General features: G+C 41.7%; 1 protein-coding gene across 1 annotated transcript in view; it reads left to right on the top strand.

Annotated features, from left to right (window-relative positions):
• The window catches only part of sugt1 (SGT1 homolog, MIS12 kinetochore complex assembly cochaperone), a 162,578-nt gene extending 139,547 nt beyond the window's left edge, over positions 1 to 23,031 (top strand). The window contains exons 11-13 of the mRNA XM_068034116.1: positions 14,178 to 14,262; positions 17,826 to 18,007; positions 22,321 to 23,031. Of these exons, the coding sequence (XP_067890217.1) occupies positions 14,178 to 14,262; positions 17,826 to 18,007; positions 22,321 to 22,422 (369 nt within the window). The 3' untranslated portion in view covers positions 22,423 to 23,031. The remainder of the gene's footprint in view (positions 1 to 14,177; positions 14,263 to 17,825; positions 18,008 to 22,320) is intronic.
• Positions 23,032 to 24,496: the final 1,465 nt, after the last annotated feature.

Below are 24,496 nucleotides of genomic sequence, written 5' to 3'. Positions count from 1 at the left end.
AATTTATTATTGTATATGCTAAAATATTACTGAATTTTGTGCTGGTTTGTAGAAACTAATAAAAGGTACTCAAGCTCCTCTGGAATTTCTACTATAGCAGACGTGAGTTCAGGGTTTTTTAATTTCTTCTCAGCTGGAAATTGATCTTCTCAAGTAGGGCAAGATTATTCACAGATTAGTTTAACCTTCACAGCAAGAATGTGAGCTCAAAATTGTGGCAAGTTGGCAAAGTACTTAATTAGCTATTTCAGAAGTGAAATATCCTTTTAAAATTTTTACATTTTTACTCTTTTCATAATATTTCTGAAAACTTTTGCAAATTTGTGCTGTGTTCCAAAATAGAATCAGAGAAATATATGGGAATGTGCTACTTTTTTTTAGCAGTTACTGAATAAATTTCAGATAGTATTCATTAATTACTGAGTTTTGAATAAGATAAAAAGAAGTTTTAAGACTACAAGTTCTGCTTACTGAAATTTATTAGTTGCCAAGAAAAATGCCTACTTATGTGATCTGCGAAGGGAAATGTCTCCCCTGCAGATGTGCTCCTATTGAATCCAGATTTGCAGAAGTTCAGGTAGTTAAAGGAAAATTAGATAATGGGTATGTAAAAAATAATGATTATTGACATTTGTACTACCCTGAGGATAATTAGATTGTACTACAGAGTTGGAGCTCAAGGTTATCTGTGGTTGGTGTGTCAGATTGAAATGTAGTGTAATGCAGCTTCTCTTCCTGCTGGTTGTATGTCCAAAGCCAGCTTACACAAAGGTTTGTCTGTTCAAAGGTCTAAATGGTTCCCTAGGTTAGGCTGGCAAGTACTAGTGACACATCTGAACATAAGTATTCATGCACAGTATACAAAATAAATTCGCACCAAGATCAGTAGTTAGAGATACTGAATGAAATTCAAAAGCTATTCATGTTTTATTTTTGATGTACATTTTTCCCTTGTATGGTGATATATTAGGTTGCAAATTCAAATTGAAGAATAATACAGTATTAAGTGGAACATGGGGTAGAATGCAGTGTTCTGTCTTTTTTCTTATCCTTGATTTTTCCTTTCCATCCCTTCCATATTTTCTTTCTCCTCCTCCACAATAATGGTTACTTAAAGGATACATATCTTTTGTTTTTTTCCATTTTGTTTGTTCTCCTCCCTTTCCTGAAGGCATAATTGATTCCGTATAAGCCAATAGGTCTCCAGTATCTTTGTCAAGTAGTCATTCTTCATACACAAACTGAGTGTTGACCACTTCCTTGTGCAGGGCTTCACTGGGAGGTTGATCTGGTTCTCACATGAAATCCACAAAAGTACATTTTCCAATAGTGATCATTATTGGGTTTGGGTCTGTCTGAGCCCTAGTACTATGAATAATTGTAGCATCCAGTTCAGCTGAGATGAAGTAACACAGCACTGAACAGGAATTGAATAGTGGCCTTCTGGTATATGTAGGTCATTTAGCTACTACTTTTATTGTATATTGCATAACTGCAGTTCTGGAAAGAAAAGATTTTGTTCAAGCACAATTTTTTCCTCTTCGTCCATGCATTAATCCTTGATTTGGTGCACTTCACAGGGGCTGCCATTATCTACTACCTTGGCCAAGTGGTTACTGTTGATGTGTGTGCTTTGGTGAGTGTTAGCAGGCAGTAAAACCCTAGGTGGCATTGCAACCAAACCCCAACCCATCCTGACATCCACATACAAAAGACAAAATACTGCAGATGCTGGAAATCTGAAATATAAACACAAAATGCTGGGGATACTCAGCAAGCTAAGCAGGATCTGTGAAGAGAGAAACAGCATTGAAGTTTCAGGTCTGCGACCTTTTGTCAAAACTGGAATATGGTAAAGATGTAACAAGTTTCAAGTAAGTATAGGTGCAGGGAAAAGGGGGAGGGGAGGAAAGAACAAAAGGGAAGGTCTGTGATGGGGTGGAAGGCAGGATTGATTTATCGAATTTCAGAGACATTACCAGCTCCTACTACCAAAAAGAAATGGGAGTAGTTATGGGTTATAATCAAGATTGTTGAACTTGATAAGAAGTCTGGAAGGCTGTTCAATGCATAATCAAAAGATGAAGTGCTGTTCCTCGTGTTTACGTTGAACTTCATTAGAACACGTGTTAGAGGTCAAAGTCAATACTTTTTGGCAGCATTTCCCAAACCCACAACCTGCTGCACCTAGAAGGATGGGGCAGCAGATGCTTGGGGGCACTATCACAAAAACTATTTATATAGCATCTTTAACATAGTAAAACTTCCCAAGGTGCCTCACAGGAGCTCTATCAAGTAAAATTTGACACCAAACCACCTGAGTTATTAGGAGAGATGAATAAAAGCTTATTCAAAGAGTAGGTTTAAAGGCACCTCAAAGGAGGAGATAGTAAGACTGAGAGGTTTAGGGAAGGAACTCCAGAACTTGGGCTTAGGCAGCTGAAGGCAGGTCAGCAATAGTGGAGCAATCAAAATCAGGACTGCATAGGAGGCTGGAATTGGGGGAACACTGAGCTCTCAAAGGCTTGTAGGGATGGAGGAGGTTACAGAGATGACGAATGCTGCAGCCGTGGAGGGATTTGAAAACTAGGATGAGAATTTTAAAATTGAGACCTTGCTGTAGGGGTTCAGTAGCATAGTGGTTATGTTACTGGACTGGTAACCGAGAGGCCTAGACTAATGGTCTGGAGAAATCCCACCCTGGTAGTTGGGCAATTTAAATTCAATTAAGTCTGGAATAAAATGCTCATCTTACTAATCATGAAACTGCCAGATTGTCGTAAAAACCCATCTGGTTCACGAATGACCACCTTCAGGGGAGGAAATCTGCCATCCTTACCTGGTTTGGCCTACATGTGATTCCAGATCTACAGCAATGTTGTTAACTCTTAACTGCCTTCTGAAATGGAGTAGCAAGTCACTTAGTTGCATCAAACTGCTACAGAATAGCACTGTAGGTGTACCTACGGCAGATGGACTGCAGCAATTCAAGATGGCAGCTCACCACCACCACCTTAAGGGCAGTTAGGTGTGGGCAATAAATGCCGGGCTAACCAGTGATGTTCACATCCCAAGAATGAATTTTTAAAAAGGACCAGGAGCCATTGTCGGATCAGCAAGCACTGGTGATGGGTGAAGAGGACTTAGTGTGACTTAGCATACAGACAGCAAAGTTTTAGCTGAGCTCAAGTTTATGGATGGTAGAAAATGTGAAGCGGCCCAGCAAAGCATTGTAATCAAGCCTAGTGGTAACAAAGGCATGGATGAGGGTTTTAGCAACGGATGAGTTGGAGACAGATGATGTTCGGTGGTGGAAGAAAGCGGTTTTGGTTATGGAGCGGATATACAGTCGGAAGTTCGATCTCTGGGTCAAATACGATGTCAAGGTTGCGAATGGTATGATTCAGCCGCAAAGTAGCCAGGGAGAGGGATGGCATTGGGGGCTAGGGAAGACAATGGCTTCAGCCTTCCCAATATTTAGTTGGAGGAAATTTCTGCTTAGACAGTAATGGACAAGCAGTGGAGGGGTACGAGCTGACAGTGAGGTAGAGTTGGGTGTCGTCAGTGTACATGCAGAACTTGACGTTTTTGGTTTATGTCACACTGTGGGCAGCATATTGAATGAAATGGGAGGGGCCAAGGATCGATCCGAAGGTAGTGGTGGGAGAGTGAGCTAGAATGCCTATATAAGTGATTCTTTGGCTATGACTGGCTGGATAGAAATGGAACCAGGTGAGGGCAGTGGAGGATGGGGTAGTCCCTTTTGTCAAAGGCTACAGACAGGTCGAGAAGGATGAGAGTTTAAACGGTCAGAGTGACATAACATGTAATTTGTGACTTAAATAAGGGTCATTTCAGTGCTTTGGCAAGGATAAAACCTGATTGGAGAGGTTAAGACATGGAGTTATGAGGAAAAATGGGCATGGATTTGAGAGGTGACATGCTGATGGATTTTGGCAAGGTGCAGTATGTTGGAGATGGGGTGGTAGTTTGCATGGACAGTAAGGTAATGGATGGGTTTTTGATGAGGGGTATAATGATGGCAGATTTGAAGGAGAGGGTATAGTACCTCAGGAGAGGGAGCGGTTAACAATATCAGCTGACATGGGGGCTAGGAAGGGAAGTTGGGAATAAGATTGGGTCATTGGGAATAAGATTTAGGCAACAGGAGATGGGTCTTATGAACATGATGAGCTTGGTGAGGCCATGAAGGGAGATAGGAGAGAAACGAGAGAAAGATGCGAGTTTAGGGCTAGGGCATGGGAAAACCTTTAGGGAAGTTTGGCTTAAATTCAATTAAGTCTGGTATAAAATGCTCGTCTCCTTACTAATCATGAAATTGCTGAATTGATGTAAAAACCCATCTGGTTCACTAATGACCTTTAGGGGAGGAAATCTGCCATCCTTACCTGGTTTGGTCTACACGTGATTCCAGATCTACAGCAATGTTGTTGACTCTTAACTGCCCTCTGAAATGGAGTAGCAAGCCACTCAGTTGCATCAAACTAGAACATAGAACAGTACAGCACAGTACAGGCCCTTCGGCCCACGATGTTGTGCCGAACCTTTAACCTACTCTAAGATCAAACTGACTACCTACCCTTCATTCTACTATCATCTATGTACCTATCCAAGAGTCGCTTAAATGTCCCTAATGTATCTGCTTCTACTGGCAGCGCATTCCACGCACCCACCACTCTCTGTGTAAAGAACCTACCTCTGACATCTCCCCGAAACCTTCCTCCAATCACCTTAAAATTATGCCCCCTGGTGATAGCCCTTTCCACCCTGGGAAAAAAGTCTCTGGCTATCCACTCTATCTATGCCTCTCATCATCTTGTACCCCTCTATCAAGTCACCTGTCATCCTTCTTCGCTCCAATGAGAAAAGCCCTAGCTCCCTCAATCTTTCTTCGTAAGACATGCCCTCCAGTCCAGGCAGCATCCTGGTAAATCTCTTCTGCACCCTCTCTAAAGCTTCCACATCCTTCCTATAATGAGGCGACCAGAACTGAACACAATATTCCAAGTGTGGTCGAACCAGGGCCTTATAGAGCTACAGCATAACCTCGCGGCTCTTAAACTCAATCCCCCTGTTAATGAAAGCCAACACACCATATGCCTTCTTAACAACCCTATCAACTTGGGTGGCAACTTTGAGCGATCTATGGACGTGGACCCCAAGATCCCTCTGTTCCTCCACACTACCAAGAATCCTGTCTTTAAGCCTGTATTCTGCATTCAAATTCGACCTTCCAAAATGAATCACTTCACACTTTTCCAGGTTGAACTCCATCTGCCACTTCTCAGCCCAGCTCTGCATCCTGTCAATGTCCCGTTGCAACCTACAACAGCCTTCCACACTATCCACAACTCCAGCAACCTTCGTGTCATCGGCAAACTTGCTAACCCAGCCTTCCACTTCCTCATCCAAGTCATTTATAAAAATCACAAAGAGCAGAGGTCTCAGAACAGATCCCTGCGGAACACCACTGGTCACCGAGCTCCATGCTGAATACTTTCCATCTACTACCACCCTCTGTCTTCTATGGGCTAGCCAATTTTGTATCCAGACAGCCAACTTTCCTTGTATCCCATGCCTCCTCACTTTCTGAATGAGCCTACCATGGGGGAACCTTATCAAACGCCTTGCTAAAATCCATATACACCACATCCACTGCTGTTTCTTCATTAATGTGTTTTGTCACATCTTCAGAGAATTCAATAAGGCTTGTGAGGCATGACCTGCCCCTCACAAAGCCATGCTGACTGTCTCTAATCAAACCATGCTTTTCCAAATAATCATAAATCCTGTCTCTCAGACTCCTCTCCAATAATTTGCTCACTACCGACGTAAGACTGACTGGTCTGTAATTCCCAGGGTTATCCCTATTCCCTTTCTTGAACAAGGGAACAACATTTGCCACCCTCTAATCATCCGGTACTACTCCAGTGGACAGTGAGGACGCAAAGATCATCGCCAAAGGCGCAGCAATCTCTTCCCTCATTTCCCGTAATATCTTTGGGTATATCCCGCCTGGCCCCGGGGACTTATCTGTCCTCATATCATTCAAAATTTCCAGCACATCCTCCCTCTTAACCTCAACCTGTTCGAGCATATCAGCCTGTTCCACGCTGTCCTCACAAACGACCAGGTCCCTCTCACTAGTGAATACTGAAGCAAAGTATTCATTTTGGACCTCCCCTACCTCCTCCGACTCCAGGCACAAGTTCCCTCCACTATCCCTGATCGGCCCTACCCTCACTCTGGCCATCCTCTTGTTCCTCACGTAAGTGTAGAACGCCTTGGGATTTTCCTTAATCCTACCCGCCAAGACTTTTTCATGTCCCCTTCTAGCTCTCCTAAGTCCATTCTTCAGTTCCTTCCTGACTACCTTATAACCCTCTAGAGCCCTGTCTGATCCTTGCTTCCTCAATCTTAAGTAAGCTTCCTTCTTCCTCTTGACTAGCTGTTCCATATCTCTTGTCATCCAAGGTTCCTTCACCCTACCATCCTTCCTTGCCTCATCGGGACAAACCTATCCAGCAGTCGCAGCAAGTGCTCCTTAAACAACCTCCACATTTCTGTCATGCATTTCCCTGAGAACATCTGTTCCCAGTTTATGCACCCTAGTTCCTGCCTAATAGCATTGTAATTCCCCCTCCCCCTGCTACAGAATAGCACTGTGGGTGTACCTACGGTGCATGGACTTCAGCGATTCAAGGGGAAGGGAGGGATGAGGCAGAGGTAGTTGAACTGATGGTCTCGGTCTTGGTGACAAAGAAATCCATGAACTCCTCACAGTTGTTGAAGGTGAGGGTGGCAGGGGCAGTGGAAAGAGGTTGAAGATGGTGGTGTGTAGTGAGAAGCCAGGGGTTATCTTTCCATTCTAGCATGATGTTGGAATAGTGAACAATTTTGGCAGATAGATTTTCTGTGCAAGTCGAATGTCCATCCTGACTTTGACATATATGGTCATTCCTTCACAAAAGGTTTGTTCAGAAACTTTGAGCAATCAACCAGCCTGCCAGTCCACCAGAAATATTCCGACCTGTCTGCCCACCAGCCATCCACCAGTATAAGAGGATGGGGCATGCTTCACTCCTTGGATTATGGGAGTAGCAGCTGCGACTCAAGTCGGAACAGCTCAAGTATCATTTGAAAAGACACAGTATATAATTTGACTTTTATAATAAACTTCTCGGTTAATACAGAAGTTTTGCTCTTTTGCTGCTGCTCATGAGTAACTTCTATACATTAACAAAGAAGTTAACTTATCCCTATTCTGTCATTTCAACAGAGGATTTGGGAGATTAGGCTTCTAGGAGAGGGGTTAGGGAGCTTGGGGCTGAGGGATAGTAATTTCAAGATATTGGGACTTGGGGATAGGAGGGTCAGGGAGATTGGGACTCTGGGTGGGGGGTAGTTGGAGATTGGGACCAGGAGAGAGGTTTAAGGAGATTGGGACTTGGAGGTTCGGGAGATTGCGACAGGGCTGGGGGATATGGGGACTGGATAGAGGGAAAGGATGCTGGATTGGATCTTGGGAGAGAAATGGATGTTGGGAACTAGGATTTGCGTTGGGGAGTCAGGAAATGGCAGCTTGTGTGGGGCTGATGCTTTAGTCTCATCTGTTTGCTCCTCGTTCAGTATCTCGCAGAGTTTGAGTTTCGATCTGCAGCATTGGGAACAGCTGAACAATAGGATTTGAGAGGAAGACTTGCTGTTCTGGGGGTTGGATTGTTTTTCTAATTTTTGAGTGGAAAATCTTTTATTTATATTGTACAATTTACAATAACAAAGTGACTCCTGACAAAGCAGCCCAGCGCCGACATCATCAGAGCGCTGCCCGCTTCACACATGTGCAGAACGACTCTTGCTGTCAGTTATAGTGCTGCGCATGCGCATTCTACGTCAGCACCCAGCTTGCCAGAACTAATTCACGCATGTGTGCGAAATCATCATTCACGTACTGCAATGTTTGCTTGCCACTCACTCCCCGCCTCGCCATTTCTCCCCCCTTGGCCACTCGCTCCCCACTTCGCTCTTCCCCTCGACCTGTCGGCCACTCGCTCGTGGCCTTGCTGCTTCCTCCCTCTGCTCTGCCTCTGCTTCCCGCTCCCTCCCGCTTCTGGTCTTTGCTCCCTCCTACGATCGCTGCCTTTCTCCCCTGCATGAGGGAAGCGGGGGAGAGAGAGAGTGATAAGACGGGGAGGGGAGGGAGACTGCGAGTGGGAGGGAGCAGAGAGGCTGAGAGCGGGTGGCTCACTGGTTAGGGGGGGCTTTGGGATGGGGGGGGGGGTGAAGTGGGGAGTGAGTGGCCAAGGGTGGGTGGTGGGAGGCTGAAGCAGGGAGCGAATGGCCGGTGGGGGAGGTGGTGGAGAGAAATGACGAGGCATGGAGCAAGTGGGGAGCAGACAGGTGCAGGAGGCAGTGGCGAAGAGCAGCGCGATGGCAGGAGGGAGCGGGGTACCGTTGGGTGTGGGATGGAGGCGGCAGTTGCAGTCACTGTGACCATTTGGGTTTCATTTGTTTTCAGTTTTGTGGTGAATTGAGCAGCGCCATCTTTACTACTGGCAGCTACCAAAAATGTGGCACTCAATGACGTTTTAGTGCATGAGGCTGCATTTGCGCATGTGCAAGTACTGCGCCACCTAGTGGTTGTGTCAGCAAACGCAGCCTTGCAATAAATAGCAAGAAACAATGGAAACTAATTTGTGCAAAGCAAGGTCCTGTGAACAGCAATGAGATAGTGACCAGATAATTTGTTTAATGATTTTACTTGAGAGATAAATATTGGCAAGGGCACTGAAGAACTCCCCAGTGCAGCGCACTCTCAGTAACGCACTGAAGTGTCAGCCTGAAATTTTCTGAAGACTAGGGTGAGATTTGAACCCACAACTTTTCTAACTCAAAGGCGAGTGTGCTACCACTGACACCTTGGCATAAAACATGTTTATAATTTCTTTTGAACGTTTCACCTATATATGTATTTTGTTTTTAAATGTCTAGAATAATAGTAATCTGGTTTATGTTTTTTCAACTACAAATATGAATACATTTGGTTTTATCTCTTGCGCACGTCAATCCTGCGTAGCCTGCTTATAAATTCAAAATGGCCTTGGTTCTGAATTGTCTTCTTGAATCTCGGTGTCACTAACTTTTGGAATAGGTGATAACTTGAATACCACAGTAAAGTCTTTTATCAGTAGTGGCACACTATGTTTCTAGGCACTTCCCTTTAGTTTTGATTCCGAGAAGTAATAAAAGAAAAGAGAGTTTGTAGAGTAATTCCATCCACAGGCTGAGCTAAAATAACTCCGGCCCAAGTAAGCCAATAAGCCAACTCTTTGAAACAGAAACCAGAGCGAGCAATGGAAACAGAAAGGTCTCATAATTAATATGCATAATACTGGAGATGCACTCTCTAGTTTGAAGAAAACTGCTGATTTATTGGTGATTTTGTTACTACTACACTATTATGACTTCTTGACAATAGTGTAGGGTTTGATCAAGGGGTATAACTGAAAGGTAGGGTTGGTAGAGAGACTGTCCTTGCAACTGGAATTTTAATGATACATCTTAGGGATTCATGCCTGAATCCACTGATAGTTTTATTTCCACCATTTATTTATGGTAATGATCAATTTAACAATTCAGTGATCTAATTTTAACAAAGTATTTATTTTGCTTCTGCAAAATCTATGTTACTAATTCAAGAAAAACAATTACTATCAGCACTTCAATTACAAAAGAAAATCTTGAAGTTTGTAAAAGCAAAAATATGTGTTTTGTTCTCTGAAAATAGTCTTTAACACTTTTGTATTCGCCTTCTTAAACTGTGCAGTTTGTATCCCAGAACACATTTGGCACCAGTTGGATACATTACAGTACATACTTATGAACTGTGAAATCAATTTTGTATTTCTTTGTGCACATGAATGGAAAATCCACATGCTTTATTTGTAAGCAGCAGGTAGCTGTGGTGGTGAATATGGCATTTCAAGACACAATGAATGAAACAATGAGAAATAGAAGTGTGCATGAAAATTACATAAAGATACATTTTCTGAATTGGTGTCATCGTTTAAAGAGCAGCAATCAGTGTTTGCTAGTTACCATGTAAGCGATACTGCTGTTATGTGATTGCCCAAGAAATAGGTGTGTAATCAAAACCATTTTCTGAGGGAAGTTTTTTTTTTTAAGAACTACATGTTTAAACCTGCTGAAAAATTGGGGTGGAAATCCAAGCGTGCCCCAGGAACTGGCACCAGAGGGTCATCTGAAATTGGACCTTGGGCTGCATTTTAATAATAGAAGCAGCTGTCCTGACATCTGGGCTCAAAGTGGGGCCTGCTGCATCGCTGGTTAGCCCTGGTAGGTGGGTGGTGGGAAAATACAGGAAGGTCATGTGTGGTTTAAAGACTGCAGTTTATGCTGCATTGAAGCTTAACAAAATAGCTGGAGCTTGCACAGTGTGGTTTTTAACATTTTGCAGAAAGGTCCTGAAACAGAAATGGGACCCATTGGAGATTTAAATTGATCAAGTGCTGATTTCAGGTGGTTGCCAGGGATGCCTTAAAAACAGTGAGGACCAATATGGCACTGGGCATGCTGCCAACATAGATTAGATGCAGGATGTTGTGCCAAAAGTGGCATATATTGTGCCTATTTCATACCATTAACAGGTAAAATGCTTACTAATTTCTTCTACTCTATGCACATGCCATGTGCCAGGATGTCTGATCAGGCCTACGATATAAAATAAGTTTGACACCCCTGTATTGAGGGCAGTGTTGACTGTAGTTTGAGACTTTGTATGCAGACTTATTTTAAAGTAAAAAGAATCAGTCACTCAATTGTTCATGTACCACTAAAAGTTATCCAAATCACCAAATTGAAAAATTTTTCTAAGTTCTTAATGTCTTCTGTTGCTGAATGGACTGCCTCCTTGAACCATTTACCAAAGATGCCTCTCCAGTTAGTTTTTTCTTTTGCCAGATTCAAGCACTGAAGTTTGTATGAATTGGTGTAAAAGTTGTAATTGATTTTTATTAATCCATTTTTGCAGTGCCTGGCTGAAAGTGCTCCTGAAAGGACTTTCAGCAGTGGGGCATTACTGTGTTTGTATTTTGGAGTACAGCTAAATCCACAGTTTCCTATCTTATCTGAATCATCTCTTTCCTCAGAAGTGTAACCTGCATCATTAAGAGATGATTTCAAAAGACTGCATTACCAACAGAGGCGGCGCAGTGGTTAGCACCGCAGCCTCACAGTTCCAGCGACCCGGGTTCAGTTCTGGCTACTGCCTGTGTGGAGTTTGCAAGTTCTCCCTGTGTCTGCGTGGGTTTTCGCCGGGTGCTCCGGTTTCCTCCCACAGCCAAAGACTTGCAGGTTGATAGGTAAATTGTGCCATTGTAAATTGCCCCTAGTGTAGGTAGGTCGTAGGAGAATGGTGGGGATGTGGTAGAGAATATGGGGTTAATGTAGGATGAGTACAAATGGGTGGTTGGTCGGCACAGACTCGGTGGGCTGAAGGGCCTGTTTCAGTGCTGTATATCAAAATAAAAAAATAAAAAAGAATAAGTGCAATGAACCTGTGGATTTAACCTTGGCATTGAGTTGTCGGACAGACACACAGTGGCATTCTTCTATGCCTCTGGAATGGCAACCAAAATGCAACCATCATGATGCCCAAGTGCTGATGGTCTTTGAAAACATATACAGGGATTGTATTATTTATAGAGCAGCGATCTATTTCTCCACTTCCAGGTACCAATGATAAGTCTCCTTTGGTGCCAAATACTTTGACGAAGCGTGTGAAGCATCAGTGCAGTTGAAAAAGGTCTTTCGCATAGAACTTTGACATTGGTAACAATAAATAGTGAGTGTTCCTTGGCACAAAGCCAGATTTGTCATCAATGTTAACACATTTTGACAATACCACTTCAGAGTTGACCTATTTTCCTGTTCTGGTGTTTGGCTTTGTTTACTTGGTATGGGTATTGAGTGCTTATGCATTTCTAATGTACTTTGGCACCAAGAGCTCCCTTTTATTTCCATTTTTTGGCTTTATCTCATCTCCCATGAGACCTGAATTATCTTGGGGTGTTCATTTTTATTATGTTCCCAAAGTCTCCAATCTATAATGCTGCCCAGCAAATCACTTTGTGGACATGCTCAACTGGAGCTCCTAATACATTATTTGCTACGTGTCTGCTTTTTCTACACAATTCTCTCATTAAAGGGAGTCATGGCTGATTATTTTTCACCCATGGTTGGGAAATGTGCCTTTACTGTTTTCAACATAGAGGTAGGTTGCTACTTCTGTTATGGTGATCATGATTTTGAAGGTACAGACTTTGAAACCTGCTTAGCAACACAGCTTTATGGCATTGGGTACGTTAAATCTCTTCCTTGCTAAGTTATTGGTCTTCTCAGCATTGTATAAGTTTAGGTTTCATCACTTGAACTTCTCCAGAACAAGAGTACTGCTCGAAAGGAGAGTTATGTTTGAGAGAGAAATACTTTACACAAAATGTCTTCAGCATACAGTTCATCTGCTAATAAACTCACTGGGCAAGATTACTGCCCAACAGAACAACCTGGATGGAGTCTGTGGCATGGAAGAACAGCTGTCTGCACAAGAATTAGCCAAGTGACTAGTAAGCAGGCTCCTACAAAGGTAGAAGAAAAGCTAATTTTGTATGTTACAAAGCTGCTGGAACATCTGTGATTTTTCTTAATTGATTAAAAGAAAAATCTAATTGCCGATATGCCAATTACGCATTCATGCTCCTTACTTGGAACATTGCCTGTCAGCGATGTCGGAACTTCAGATATACGTTCCACACAATTTTTCATCCTTAAAATAAATATAAAGTTTTCTCTCAGAAAATTGTGGGACCAAAATTTCAGTTGGCACCTCATACTTCAGTTACTAAAATTAAGTATTGCCCTGTTGTACATTTTCATTAGTCCAGGAAATTATTTGTGTTCTTTAGGAACAAAGCCTTGATCAGACAGATTTTAGCAGTGGGCAGCATTGTGTAACTCTTATTAATTCATGCCGTCATTGGACCCACCAGGGAAAGACTTATTTAGGCAGTGGCTGCTGCTTAAGTAAACATTCATTTGTAAACTAAAACAGTATATCTGCTTTTACTATAAATTATCATCCTGTCTTGTCAGTCCAAAAAGTTGAAGTGCATGGCACAAGTCAGGAGAGTGATGGAATACTCTCCACTTGCCTTGCGTGTGGCTCTGACAACACTCAGGAAGCTCAACACCATCCAGGACAAAGCAGCGTACTTGATCGGCAACCCATCCACCACCTTAAGCATTCATTCCCTCCACCACCAACACGCAGTGGCAGCAGTATGTACCATATACAAGATGCACTGCAGCAACTCGCCATGCCTCCTTCCAATAGCACTTTCTAGAGCCACCACCTCTCCTACCTAGAAGGACAAGGGCAGCAGACGCGAGCCACACACCATCCTGACTTGGAAATATATTGCTGTTCCTTTTACTGTCGCTGGATCAAAATCCTGGAACTTACTCCCTATCAGCACTGTGGGTGTACCCGCACCAGATGGACTGCAGCAGTTCAAGAAGGCAGCTCACAACCCCCTCCTGAAGGGCAATTAGGGATGGGCAACAAATGCTGGCCTTGCCAACGACGCCCACATCCCATGAATTTAAAAAAGCACTCAAGCTGACCTGAAAATACTGGACCTCGCAAGCCCATCTCCAAAATTCTCCAGTTTGATATGTCTACAATGTAAAATTTGAGGAATGATTATTAGCTGTCCTGTTCTTTGGTTGAAGTTTAAGCTCCACCTACAGAACACTTTACCGAATTCCCCCTGTTTCCTTTATAGTGATAATTCCTGGTCAGTCTTTTTTTGGTCTCAGGCTGCTGCTTCCAGAAGAACTGAGAGTGAGTATCATCACAAGGCTGCATTTGTATAATGGCAGAGGGGAAGGTCGACTGACCTGTTGAAAGGGAATTTCTTGCGAGGAAAGAACTGCTGCTGATTTTCCCCAGTGCACGATAGATAAATATTCTATAAATGGAGTTTATATCTCAATTAAAAAATAAGGAATGCCAATCCAAATTTAAGTAATATATCAAACTAAGTTTTCCTTGTAAAAATTAATTACTTGTTTTGTAGATTGAGATAAAATTGAAGAAATCTGAAGCCATTCGATGGGAAAAGCTGGAAGGCGTTCTCCCAGATGTAAAGCACTGCGTGCCTGGTGAGAGTGTGTCACAGTAGTTTTACATTGTGTATTTTGTAAACCTCAGAGTGATTGTTTCTACTGAAAAGGGAATTCAGGTTAATGTGTTTTCAGTGTCTTTCAGAATAAACAAATGTCAGTAATTTCTTCCAATAACCTATTTCAATTCTGCCTAAGCTGAAAAGCCTGTACATTTAACAATTACCTTGTTTTTGAAAGCAATAGATGGAAAATTACGACTTCACCTTTGTCTTGAATCAGTAAACTTTTCAATTTGCATAGAGTTGCAGTGGAGATTATTTCAGATCAATCTGTAGACTTCTTTTTCCATTTATCATAGTATAATTTATTATTCAGAAGACCAGTGGTTTCTTCAAGAGCAAAATACTGCGGATGCTGGAAATGTGAAATAAATAAGAAAATGCTGGAAATACTCAGCAAGTCTGGCAGCATCTGTGGAGAGAGAAACTGTTAATGTTTCAGGTCATTGACCTTTGATCAGAACTGGGAAAAGTTAGAAACGTAATAGGTTTTAAGTAGGTGAAATGGGGGAAGGTGGGAAAAAGAACTAAAGGAAAGGCCTGTGATGGGGTGGAAGACAGGAGAGATTAAATGACAAAAGAGTTAATTGTACAGGACCAAATGGAGTGAAAATGCGGCAAGAAAAGAAACAAAAGATGTGCCTAGAGCAGATATGAATGGCAGAATGCTAAGCAGCTGCCATCCAAATGCAAAAAAAAGAGAAAAACAAGGATAAGACTGAAACACGAAAAGGAAACAAAATGGGGTCAGAGATTATGGCCTGAAATTATTTAACTCAGTGAGTCTGGAAGGCTGTGAAGTGCCTCATCAAGAAATGAAGTGTTGTTCCTCAAGCTTATGTTGAGATTCACAGAGTGGCAGAGGACGGAGAGGTCAGCGTGAGAGCCAGGTGAAATGGCAGGCGACTGTAGCTCAGGGTTATGCTTGTGGACTAAATGGAGGTATTCCACAAAGCAGTCACTCAATCTACGTTTGGTCTCCCCAGTATAAAGCAAATGATATTGTAAGCACCGAATACGGTATACTAAATTGAAAGAAGTACACATGTATCGCTGTTTCACTGGAAGAAGTGCTTGGGACCTTGGACACTGAGAAGAGAGGACGTAAAAGGGCAGGTCTTCTGTCTCTTGTGCTTGCAGGAAAAGGTGCCATGAGAAGTGGCAGGTTTTGGGGATGATTGAGGAGTGGACCTGGTTTTCGGAGATGAAATGGTCTCTTCGCAGTGCTGGGAGGGGAAGAGAAGATGAATTTGGTGGTGGCATCATGCTAGAGGTAGCGGAAATGGCGGACAGTGATTCGTTGAATACGGAGGCTGGTGGGGTGGAAGGTGAGGACAAGGGGAATCCTATCTTGATTTTGTGTTCTGGGAGGCAGGGGAAGGGGTGAAAGCAGATGTGCGGGAAATGACACAGACATGGCCGAATGCCTTGCTGTCCTCGGTTGAGGAAAAGAAGATATATCGGAAGCGCTGGCATGAAAGATTGCATTATCAGAACGGATACAATGGAGATAAAGAAGCTGGGAGAATGGAATGCAATCCTTACAGAAAGCTGGATGTGAGGAAGTGTAGTCAAGGTAGCTGTGGGAATCTGGGCTTATAGTGAATATTTTTTGATTGTCTCCATTTCTGGGGATAAGCTGAGAAGTTGAGGAAGGGAAAAGTCTGAGATGGACAAGTTTTCCAGTTCCCTTTTATTTCAGGCATAGCGGATGAATTTTGTGGAAATAATCTCAATTGGTTTTCTGTAATGTTTTTTTGATATTTTGTTTCTCATGGGGAGGATTTTGGAATTTAATTATATTTCAGGACTGTTCTGAAACAGTGACATTGCACCGTTTTAACAGAGACAATAGGCTGCAGCTATTGCTGAATTTATACTAAAGCCAGTCAAGCCAGTTTGGGTAATGTCACAACTTAACTTATTTCAAACGATATGAGAATCTGTTGTTTCATCCCAGGCCACTAGCCAGGATGAACAGGACTGTTAAACAATTTGTCATCACAAGTCTTGTAGTCAAGATAGTTCTATTCAGATGAGGTGCCTGTAGAGAATATACTCCTGAGAGAAGGTCGATAGGCCTGTTGACAAATCCCTGTGTGGATGAATGTCAAAAACACTGACACTGCTTCCTGGGATTTAGGAAAGAAGGGGGAACCTGTGGTAGGAGGCAGTCAAAGTTTGAACAAAATACTGGGAAACCCAGTCTTGGCCCCAGAGTTGGGAGCTAAAAATACAGCCTGTTCGTTAGTTCGAAGTTGATAGAAAGAAAGGTATGCCAAAAACAATAAGTCATCCTTGAAAGGAGTTCGATGTTTGGCTCACTATTTTTCCCTTCCCCCATTTTTTGAGGAGTGAGATTGAGTTAAGTGAAACTTTCTTTGACTGGTGGTCTGTATGTTTAGTTACTGTTTAGGAAATAAGCTTAATGACCTCATCTCACCAAGTCTTATTTCAGATCACCTTTGGAATGATAGAGTAAAAGTGAGTGCTTATCTGAAAGATGCAGTATCTAGTTAAGATCACAAGGGGGTTCCAGTATATCCCCGGGTTCTATTATCATACAATTAGATATTACACAGTATGAGTAGACATTAAGTACAATACTCTGACTGCATATGGACATGAGTAGCATCGCTGTGCTCGAGAGAATATCTAAGGCTGACTCTAAGCTTGTAACAATTGGTGGCGACTACCTGATGTACACTGTTGAGAAAGGCAATTTACAATTGGTAAAATTTAAAAGCGAATGAATGCAGCAACAGTCTTTTAAAAAGAAAGTTAACTAGATTCAGAGGCAGAAATTGAGTTGGTATGATTGACAGCCATGGAGAACCACTCCAGCATAAGATGGAGAAGGAAGTAAGGAAAAGCCATTTTAGTTAGAAATTTTTGAAATTGGAGGCTGAGAAGGGACCCAGAGTGAAAATTTAAGGCCGACAAGGAGAAGAAATAGTATCAGCATTAGGCTGATGAGAGGGAGAAAGTGTGCTATGCTCTTGAACTGGCAGAAAAACCCATACCGACCATGAGTCAGGTAATGAGCACCAGGAACAGAAAGGGAGAATAAAAAGGTAAGGAATTTGAAGTTGTTGGGGGAATGGAGGGTTCAAATGGATACAATATGGTCATACAATAGAAGCAAGTTAACACTTAAAATTAAGTTTAAATACGATTGAGAAGATGAGAAACTAGGTAATTATGGATAGCATTTTATGTAAAATTGTTGTGTTTTGGTAGATTAGGACAGCAATAAATTTATATAGCTTTATTTTTTAATATTAATTTGGGATTTCTATGTCTCAATGCATGATTTGGAAACAAAAGCGATTAGGCCAGAGAGATGCAGTTTGCTGAATTTGCTGACTGCTTTCAGTTCGTTAATGTCTGTTCTACAGAAGCGTCTCCCTGAGATTTCTATAAGATGATCATAGTTGTTGAGTTTCCTCTTTGCATTTGTTGAAGACAGCAGTGCTCAGCTTATTCAGATGGCTGAATCTTTTTAAAATAACGTCCCTTTAATTTATCTTGTAATTTTAGAACAGCCACAGCGGTATCCATCCTCATCTCACTTCACAAAAAATTGGGATAAACTAGTAATGGAGATTAAACAGGAGGAAAATGAAGAGAAACCTGAGGGAGATGCTGCTTTAAACCAACTCTTTCAGAAAATCTATGCAGATGGGTCTGATGAAGTGAAGCGTGCTATGAATAAGTCATTTGTAAGTATTACACCCTTAATGCGACAGCTTCATAGTTTTGTGTATTTTTAATATTTATATGTTGCGTGAAATGTCAGTAAGTAAAGCAAAGCTGGTAAAAGAAATTAAGAGTTTCCAACTTTGTTTTACCCTTATTTTGAGACATTGGACTCTGTAAAAAGAAATATTTTGGAAATAATAGACTTATGTGAGTGCATTTCTTGGAGGCAATATGTGTCGCCAAGCTGACAATAGGGATGATTTCCTCCAGGTGCTCTTGGCAAGCACTAACACTTGCAGGGAATGCTCATCAAAAAATCACTAGCCAGCAATCCCTTTTTTTTTTAATGGATGGAAAATCATGGACTGTAGATCTGTGATCCTGAAAATGCTATTCCTGGAGACTTTGCTTGATTTCAGCATCTACCCTAATAATACAATGTTGTATATATGCGCAAAATCTATTAAAAATAAACATTGTACAATGGTGTAAATCTTGTCATTTTTACTTGACACTGTTACAACTCAGTTAATCGTGGCGCAATATTATTTGCTCAATTTCCAAGTACGATCTTTTTTGTGTATAGCAAATTGCAGGGGACCGTATTGGTGCCATTAAGTACTTGATTTGTACTCTTTCCATCTGTTGAAATATTTTAACATTGCTAATCTATGATTCTATTTGCCAATATTTTCTTCCATTCTTCCATTTCTAATTTGAGCAGGGTTCCTTTTTTAATTCACTATAATTTGCTTTTCCCCGAGTTAAATGTATTTGTCCTTAATTTATTTTTCTTTTTTACAACTCTTTATTAAGCTGAAGCTAATTAGATTCTGGTCATTGTTTGACAATGCATATGGTCCTCGATTTTCAGGTCACCTTTGTGTTCCATTTCATTGCCTGGAATTGGGTCAAGTAGTGGTTACTTACTTGCTGGAGTAGCAATGTATTATCTGAGAACGCAGTCCTAAACATACAACAAAAATCCTGTTTCACCACAAACCTTTTTCCTATGTCAGTTGACTTCTGGATTAAATTTTCTGTAATTTTAATGCATACCTCAATTTGTTTACAGCTTTTGTCAAGTCCTTTTCTACTGTATGGTTACATTACTGGGAGTATATTATAAATCAATTTTTGCTATTCCTCAGCTCAGTCCAGTGGGGTTTGAGTTGGGCCAAGTCTCCATTTAAATCTTTACATTCTAGTGCATATACTATAGAGTTATACAGCACAGAAACAGGCCCTTCGACCCATTGTGGCAATGCCGGCCATCAAGCACCAAACTATTCTCATCCCATTTTCCAGCACTTGGCCTGTAGCCTTGTATGCTGTGGCGTTTCAAGTGCGCATCTAATTACAACTTAAATATTGTGAGGGTTCCTGCCTCTGCCACCTCTTCAGGCAGTGCGTTCCAGATTCCAACCACCCCATGGGTGAAATTTTTTTTTCCTCAAATCCCTTCTAAACCTCCTGCCCCTTAGCTTAAATCTATGCCCCCTGGTTATTGACCCCTCTGCTAAGGGAAAAAGTTTCTTCCTGTCTATCCGATCAATGCCCCTCATAATTTTGTATACCTCAATCATGTCCCCCTCAACCTTCTCTGCTCTCAGGAAAACAACCCTAGCCTTTTCAGTCTTTCTTCATAGCTGAAATGCTCCAGCCCAGGCAACATCCTGGTGAATCTCCTCTGCACCCTCTCCAGTGCAATCACATCCTTCCTATAGTGTGGTGCCCAGAACTGTACACAGTACTCCAGCTGTGGCCTAACTAACGTTTTATACAGCTCCATCATAACCTCCCTGCTGTTATATTCTGTGCCTCGGCTGATAAAGGCAAGTATCCCATATGCCTTCCTAACCACCTTATCGACCTGTGCTGCTGCCTTTAGTGATCTATCGACAAGTGTACCAAGGTCCCTCTGACCTGTACTTCCTCGGGTCCTACCATCCATTGTATATTCCCTTGCCTTGTTAGTCCTCCCAAAATGCATCACCTCACACTTCTCAGGATTAATTTCCATTTGCCACTGCTCCACCCATCTTACCAGCCCATCTATATCGTCCTGTGATCTAAGGCTTTCCTCCTCACTATTTACGACACCACTAATTTTTGCGTCATCTGCGAACTTACTGATCGTACCTCCTATATTCACGTCTAAATCATTAACGTACACTACAAAAAACAAGGGCCCCAGCACCGATCCTTGCGGTACACTCTGGCCACAGGCTTCCACTCGCAAAAACAACCCTTGACCATTACTCTCTGCCTCCTGCCACTAAACCAATTTTGGATCCAATTTGCCAAATTGCCCTAGATCCCATGGGCTCTTAGCTTCTTCGCCAATCTCCCATTATGGACTTTATCAAAAGCCTTATGAAGTCCATGTAGACTACATCAACTGCTTTACCATCATCTACATATCTAGTCACCGCCTCAAAAAATTCAGTCAAGTTAGTGAGACACAATCTTACCCCTGACAAAGCCATGCTGACTATCCCTAATTAATCCCTGTTTCTGCAAGTGGAGATTAATCCTGTCCCTCAGAATTTTTTCCAATGGTTTCCCAACCACTGATTATTAATTATCTCTAATTAATGTTGCTATCTCTCCCTGCTCTCTCCCTTCCTGAAATTTTTATACCTAGGAATATGTAGTTGCCAGTCCACCTTTCAGCTACTGGTATTATCATCAGTTTATATTTAGTTAATGAGTCTGGATCCCGTGTTTTATTTCATTTACTCTGTGCGTTAATATAACCCATTTTATTTTGAATTTCCACATTTTTGCTTGCCCCATCCTCCTTTTTTACTGTTATCTGCTGTTTAACCTCTTTGTCTTTTTACTGCCCGACTATTGAAGCTTACTTAGCCTTGCAAGCTGCCTACTCCACTCCTGCTTTCTCCATCTTCGGTTCCTGTTAGTTTATATTCTCCCCCACAGTTCTAGTTAACCTCCATGCAAGAATATTGATTTCATTTCATTTCTATTTTGGTGTGATTCAATCAGCTCACTTCTGCTGCGAAACCCCAGCAATTTGAACCCCTGTATCCTGGGCAACAATTCAGCCACACATTTACATTCTTAATCTGGTGGATCCTGTTTTCCCTGCATGACTACTTCCAATAAGAATCATGACTTTTGGTTGATTCATCTTATTTTCCAAGTGCTTCTGCACCTGCATTCTTAAGTTTTTTTTTTGTTCCTGTCACCTGGTCACAACACACCATTTGGGATACGTAGTCTGGTTATAGGAGTGATTGTTTACTCCTCTCATTGTTTAATCTGCCACTGTCAGAATTTTTGCACTTGGTTCTTTTCGTTTCCTTCTCTCCCCCGCACCACCCAAAACCTTACCCCCCTACCCCCACCCCGCCCCACAATCTACCAGCAGCCAGCTTCTTGTAGCTGTCTTCCTCAAATTGGTGCACTTGAAACAAATGCTCAATTTCGAAAACATGTTTGCCAAGATAATGGCCTCAGAGATACCTTAACTTCCTTCCCCCTTCTCGCACTGGCGCAGTGGTTAGCACCGCAGCCTCACAGCTCCAGGTACCCGGGTTCGATTCTGGGTACTGCCTGTGCGGAGTTTGCAAGTTCTCCCTGTGACTGCGTGGGTTTTCGCCGGGTGCTCCGGTTTCCTCCCACAGCCAAAGACTTGCAGGTGATAGGTAAATTGGCCATTGTAAATTGCCCCGAGTGTAGGTAGGTGGTAGGGAATATGGGATTACCGTAGGGTTAGTATAAATGGGTGGTTGTTGGTTGGCACAGACTCAGTGGGCTGAAGGGCCTGTTTCAGTGCTGTATCTCTTTGAAAAAAATAAATAACCTGTTTCCAATTTTTACCCTTTCATATTCCAAAACCACCTCTTCTCCAGCTGCTGTATGTAATAGAGGATCTGCTGCTGTTCCCCAAGTTCAGTGTTAAGCCTGACCCAATGTAGCTGGGGTACTTGCTGCAGGTTTTTGCTCTGGAACCTCAAACTATCCATGCACTCCCCCATGCAGCAAGATTTGGACAATATAGCTTGTAACCGTTCTGCCCTTCTAACCATTTAAAATTTTATCTTTCTTATACTATACAAAATATACTGAGTACATAGTGTAGAAGTCCAAACAATGAATTCATATCTATTCATGATATAATCTTGAGGATTTTTCTGGAGTGTGCTGAACTTCATACAAAAAAAATTTAAAATCCAGTTGGCTGCATCTGTGGCACTGAAGCCACTGAATTGGGATAACCATCAACAGAAATGTAGCTTATGGTACAAATATGAGCATTGTTGCTGTCTTGGGCTAAAAGCTAACATTCACTTTTTCACCTTTGTAGACCGAATCTGGAGGCACTGTTCTGAGCACAAATTGGACTGAAGTGGGCAAAAAAACAGTGGCTGTGAATCCCCCAGATGACATGGAGTGGAAGAAACTTTGATGTCTAAACTTTGTGCATTGTTTGCCGCTATTAATTCAACTTTAAAAGCAGCTTATGAACTTTTTCTTCTGTTCCAACACTGATTATGTACTAGACTATGCCTTAGCATTGGATGATATTTGCATGGATTTGATGCATTCTTTGGCCTGATATTAGTGTTAGAGGAAGTTCAAGATTTTTTTCACTTTTACATATTTCCACCCACTGAATAAATTGGGTATACATACATATGTGATGTAGCATGTGTGAATAGTTTTACATCAATCCTTGTTTGCATATCCATTGATTTCACCCACTTAACTGTTTGCTGTTATCATGAGGTTCGTGCATAATTTTTTAAAACTTAGTACAAACATGTTACATCTAACGTTTGTGGTTTTATTCTGCTCATGAGGCAAACTGGCATATGGTGCAATTGTCTTCACTTGTGTTAACATGAAATATTTGGTACCATTTTAATGTTGGAACTTTGAAACAATGAAGGACTGGTTCGGTAAACAATATGAAAATGTCCAAATGGTAAAATCACACCAATTTTTTCTTAATTCAATTTAACATTTCTTATTTCCTATACAGGGTTGATATAAAATTAAATTTTTGCTTTAGTTACTCATTTTGCTTCAATTTCATCCTTGAGGCTTGATGAACAAATGTAAATACAATGCCTATTTACTGCCCCTGTGTATTGTGTTTTTTCAAGTATTCACTTGTGTCTAAGTATGAACTCTTAAGATCACGAGAATAAGTTCCAGTTGCTATTTTTTTTTAACAGTCATAACATACCATAGGAACTTAATTAAAATTTCCATTTGGTATAGTTCCTGACGTCCGTTACAAGAGAGGCATGAGAAATGGTGCAATGCATAATTTGAAAAATTTCTTCTGAAATAAGAAAAAGATTAATAAAGAAATCTGTATTTTTTTGCCTAATTTAGGAATGTGCTGGATCAGGCTCATCAGAATTCACTGTCTGGCATGCTGTCCATTTCCTGACAGTGTACATACTTTTATTCCCTGAATTACCTAATGCAGTTGTGCAGCAGTAGTGCCAACAGGAGGATGTCATGTTAGCAGATATTTCAAGATCATCACCAGTCACAAGAGAATTATAGTCATGTTGTAGTTAACTAATTTAAAGTGCAGTGAAATAGGATTGAAAAGCTCAAGTGACATTATAACATTGGTAAGAGTTCAAGAAAGATTTTTAAAAAGCATCTCATGGCAAAAATAGGTAGTCATTGTATTTGTGGACAGAATTTTTAAGTTAGTTTCCCATTGTCTCATTGTGTTTTATATTTCTTTGACCATCGCACTGGTCAGAGCGAATGAATAGAATCAGGGTGAGACATTTGCTAGTTGCAAATATGTTGCATGTAAGGTTCTGCTGCACAAAGGCTTTCTCATAATGAAGGCTTTCTATCATTCAAATTTGAAGAATCCAGTGAGCACCTGAAAAATATATGCAAGGAAAATTTCAGATTCAGTTGTCTGTTCAGTGTTAGCTGATCTTGTTCAAGGTGGCAATTGGGGCCAAGCACTCAAAGAACAAAGAACAGTACAGCACAGGAACAGGCCATTCGGCCCTCCAAGCCTGCGCCGATCTTGATGCCTGCCTAAACTAAAACCTTCTGCACTTCCGGGGACCCTCTATTCTCATCCTATTCATGTATTTGTCAAGATGCCTCTTAAACGTCGCTATCTTACCTGCTTCCACCACTTCCCCCAGCAGAAAGTTCCAGGCACTCACCATCCTCTGTGTAAAGAACTTGCCTCGCACATCCCCTCTAAACTTTGCCCCTCTCACCTTCAACCTATGGCCCCTAGTAACTGACTCTTCCACCCTGGGAAAAAGCTTCTGACTATCCACTTTGTCCATGCCGCTCATAACTTTGTAAACCTCTATCATGTCGCCCCTCCAACTCTGTCGTTCCAGTGAAAACAATTCGAGCTTATCCAACCTCTCCTCATAGCTAATGTCCTCCAGACCAGGCAACATCCTGGTAAACTTCTTCTGTACCCTCTCCAAAGCCTCCACGTCCTTCTGGTAGTGTGGCGACCAGAATTGCACGCAATA

The sequence above is a fragment of the Heterodontus francisci genome, chromosome 6 (assembly GCF_036365525.1).
Source record: "Heterodontus francisci isolate sHetFra1 chromosome 6, sHetFra1.hap1, whole genome shotgun sequence".
Classification (NCBI taxonomy): Eukaryota; Metazoa; Chordata; class Chondrichthyes; order Heterodontiformes; family Heterodontidae; genus Heterodontus; species Heterodontus francisci.
Note: the sequence above shows the minus strand (reverse complement) of the source record. Positions and strands in the feature narration are given on the sequence as shown.